At 44.0% G+C, this 4,317-nt stretch overlaps 1 protein-coding gene across 1 annotated transcript in view; it reads left to right on the forward strand.

Annotated features, from left to right (window-relative positions):
• Positions 1 to 3,479: 3,479 nt before the first annotated feature.
• F2R (coagulation factor II (thrombin) receptor) overlaps positions 3,480 to 4,317 on the forward strand; it is a 19,248-nt gene continuing 18,410 nt past the window's right edge. Inside the window, exons 1-2 of the mRNA XM_010847638.1 lie at positions 3,480 to 3,517; positions 3,782 to 3,939. Of these exons, the coding sequence (XP_010845940.1) occupies positions 3,480 to 3,517; positions 3,782 to 3,939 (196 nt within the window). The remainder of the gene's footprint in view (positions 3,518 to 3,781; positions 3,940 to 4,317) is intronic.

Here is a 4,317-nt window from a genome sequence, read left to right on the forward strand (position 1 = left end):
ACTGGAGTGGGTTGCCATTTCCTTCTCCAATGCATGAAAGTGAAAGTGAAGTCGCTCAGTCATGTCCGACCCTCAGCGACCCCATGGACTGCAGCCTTCCAGGCTCCTCCATCCACGGGATTCTCCAGGCAAGAGCACTGGAGTGGGGTGCCATTGCCTTCTCCTTTAAACACACTATTAAATACCAAAAACACTATGAGAGGATAGCTAGTGACTCATTTTAGTGCCAGACAAGTTCAAAGAAAATGAAACTGGGAACCACTATAAAGTGGTTGTGAGTGACACGTGTAATGCTGCAATGAGGAGATTTCATTTCTGGGGAATATTAACATGTTGGGGAGCCACCTCTGGTTAGGTTAATTTGATGCTCCGGGGAAGCTGCATGTATTTGCTCTAAAACTGGCAACAAAAACATTTTGGTATGGGTAACAGGGAACAGATGAAGTAGAGAGATTGATATGTTTTGCAAGAAGCTCTAAAGAGCACCCAAATACATGAATTTTTGTAGAGAAAACAGCATATCACCAACAGAGCATAATACAAAATTGGAAATTAATCAAAACTTCTAATCACTTACAGATTGAAGAAGATAAAATGAAGTTGACAAAATATTTGTACCTGAGATGCATATGTTTATACATATTTATACCTGAGATGCATATCAAAACTTACAAAATGCAGGGAGAAGTGAAAATTAAGCTAAACAGTTCAAAAAGTTAGGAGAATTAAGAGTAAATCCAAAGGAAGTCGAAAGAGGGAAATTTTTAAAACCTGTGTGAAAATTAAGGACACAAAAAATAAACAATAACAGCAACAAAAGAAGATGGGCATTTAAAAAAAAAAACTGGTTATTTCCATTAAAGGGAAAAAAAGCAAAAATACATTATATAAGGAATGAAAGTGAGGTCAAAACTATAGATAAAATAGATGGCTTTAGAAGAATAAAATGTGGTATATAACATAAGAAAATGCTATAGGTTTAAAAAATTAAATATATATGTATCATATAGGTAAATTTCAAAAAATGCAAACTGCAAAAATATTCTTAAAGTATGTTACTCTGTGTAAATATTTAAAACATACAGAGCTATACTGAAAAAAAAAATTGAGGGGAAACACAACTATACTAAAAGTACAATAACATGGATGAGAAAGTTACTCTTCTGAGCAGAGAAGAAGAATGGAATCAGAAAAGTGTAGACAAAAAATCTTAAACAATACTGTATATGTAAATGCCATGGGTATTAGGTTCTGTAGTTTTCTATGCTTGAAACATCGTATCATTTAAGAAAGTAATACAAAAGCTATTCCAAATCCTGTTCTTTTTCTCCCTCAAAGCAGTTGTTTTCAGGTATGTCCCCAGCAGCCTCAGCATCACCTGGGATCTGGTTAAAAATGTAAATTTTCAGTCCATTTCCCAGACCCGCTGAATCTAGAAATGGAACTTAACCATGGGCGGAGAGAGGGGTTAACAAGCCTCCCAGGTGATTCTGGTCCAGGTGATTGAGATCCCTGTTTTAGAATGTGCCTTCAGGCATGCTTAGCTGCTTCAGCTGTGTCTGACTCTTTGCAACCCCATGGACTGTAGCCCACCAGGCTCCTCTGTCCATGGGATTCTCCATGTTAAGAATACTAGAGTGGATTGCCATGCCCTCCTTCAGGGGATCTTCCTGTCTTAGAATGCTGTTACTGAAAGCTTTGGTCTGAAACCCCTCAGATACTACCCATCACCTGAGGGTCCTTGTAAAAACGTAGAATATGATTTCATAGGCCTTGGATGGGGTCCAGGAGCCTGCACTTGTGTGTGCTATAAGTCAAAACCACCATTTCTGAAGGCAAGTTTTTGAAGGCAAGTTCAAGTTTTGGTGGCTGCTCAATTAGCAATCCACAATCTTTAGAAAATACTCAAGTGAGGAGGAAACACCTCATTCTGTTGCATTCTCCTTTGCTCGGCGCATTTCAGTCCCACCCTAAAGAACTTAAGCGTTTCATTATTTCCGAAGCTCTTCTTTTGTCACTAGAGGTACATTCTGCTCTAATGTGCTAAGTCATTTCAGCCATGTCTGACTGTGTGACCCTATGGACTATAGCCTACCAGGCTCTGTTCTAATAACTAAGGCAAAAAAAAAAAAAAGAGAGAGAGAAAGTTATTTTAAACTTCAGTTTTAGAAAATGGTTAAAAACATTTTCCACCAATGAAACAGATAAAATTTAAAAGTGTACTTAGAGTGTTCTTTCATTTTCAAAACTATACATACGTACATGGGCTTCCCTGGTGGCTCAGCTGCTAAAGAATCCGCCTGCAGTGTGGGAGACCTGGGTTCGATCCCTGGGTTGGGAAGATCCCCTGGAGAAGGGAAAGGCTACCCACTCCAGTATTCTGGCCTAGAGAATTCCATGGACTGTATAGTCCATGTGGTCACAAAGAGTTGGACAGGACTGAACAGACTTTCACTTTCACATACATATATACTTGTATGTGATTACAATTTCTTGAATAATGGACAGAAACTTTGAACAGTGGTCATCAATGCAGATGTGGTTCTTAGAAGGGAAGGCTGAAGATACTTTTACTTTTCATTTTATATCCTTGAACTGTTATATTTGGCTGCACATATTAATATTATATTTAACACTGTATTTCATTGATTCTGGGGGCTTCCCTGGTGGCTCCGTCAGTAAAGAATCCTCCAGCAATGCAGGAGACTCAGGTGCGATCCCTGGGTCAGGAAGATCTCCTGAAGACGGAAATGACAACCCACACCAGCATGCTTGCCTGGGAAATCCCATAGACACAGGAGCCTGATGGGTTACCGTCCATGGGATTGCAAGGGTTGGGCTTAGTGACTAAACCACCACCATTGATTCTGAGATGTTCTTTCTTCGTGTTTAAACAGTCTTGAAATTGAGGTGTTTCTTACAAGCAAAGGAATGTGACAGTTTAACTGGCAGCATTTATTTTTTCTTGCTTGTGGTACTTAAAATGACTTTTTAAAACCAATGGCATCTTAGGGAAGGATGCTGAAAAATAGTATGTCGATAGAGTGGCTGCTGCTAAGTTGCTTCAGTCGTGTCCGACTCTGTGCGACTCCATAGACGGCAGCCCACTAGGCTCCTCTGTCCCTGGGATTCTCCAGGCAAGAATACTGGAGTGGGTTGCCATTTCCTTCTCCAATGCATGAAAGTGAAAAGTGAAAGTGAAGTCGCTCAGTCATGTCTGACTCTTAGCGACCCCATGGACTGCAGCCTACCAGGCTTCTCCGTCCATGGGATTTTCCAGGCAAGAGCACTGGAGTGGGGTGCCATTGCCTTCTCCCGATAGAGTGGAGAAGTATGTAATTTTTATGGTTTACATCTACTCTTGGATATATTTTCCTCGGAGAACTGAATAAGCATTTTTAATAGCATTATTTAGTTAGGTTATTCAGTAATTTACTGAGCAACGTCTGTGTACAACAGGGCGCTGTGCGCTGAGAACGATGAGGGCAAACAAGGAAGAACAAGGTGGTCTTGGCGGGTTTGGGCTTCAGGGCTCTCCTCGAGGAATCGCTTTTTAAAAAGCTTAGAAACCCAACAAGTGAGTCTCAACAGCAGTTTATCAGCCCCAGGGTGCAGAACACACCCCCACATCTGGGAGGAGAAGGGGCTGCGAGCAACCTTTCCAAGAAAGGGCCCTTTGAGGGGACCCGTTTCCCTTTGCGGTCCGAAAGACGCGCTCAGCAGATACGCTCTCCAAACGAAATCGTTGGCCCGCTCCTGCCCGCGGGGCTTCGTCCTCCAGGGGGCCCCGGCCGGAGGCTCGAGGGTCTCCGCCCTGCGCCTTGAATTTGGCCAAACTCTATCAAACCCGGGAAAGTGTGAGCTTCGGCTCCCGGGCGGCCCTTCCTCCCGAGGCGCGGGGAAAGCCCAGCCCGCCCGCCTCCGGGCACCGCGGCGCAGGTGGAGCCGGCGCGCGCCTCCGCTGAGCTCGGGCTAGAGCCAAGAGCTGCAGCCGCGCCGAGCGCGAGGGCGAAGAAGCGGCTCCTGGGACCGGATGATTCTATACCCACTCGCAGCCCGTGTGTCAGAGAACTAAGTGCCCGACCTATGAAATATCTAAGGAGCGAAATCAAGGCAAGAGAGTAAGAAGCGTCAAAAATTCTGTTCAAAGCGAAGAGCTTCTTCTCACCCGCGGGCCACCCTGGGTCTACAGTATAAACTTTCAAATCCACTAACCCGGAGTTACAAAAGCACAAGTCGCTTTAACACTTGTGGCCAAGCTCCCATGTTTCCCAATGCGGCGCAGCGCACGGCCTGAGTCGGGCCCGGGGAGGGACG

Source organism: Bison bison, unplaced genomic scaffold (assembly GCF_000754665.1).
Source record: "Bison bison bison isolate TAMUID 2011002044 unplaced genomic scaffold, Bison_UMD1.0 scf7180017864252, whole genome shotgun sequence".
Classification (NCBI taxonomy): Eukaryota; Metazoa; Chordata; class Mammalia; order Artiodactyla; family Bovidae; genus Bison; species Bison bison.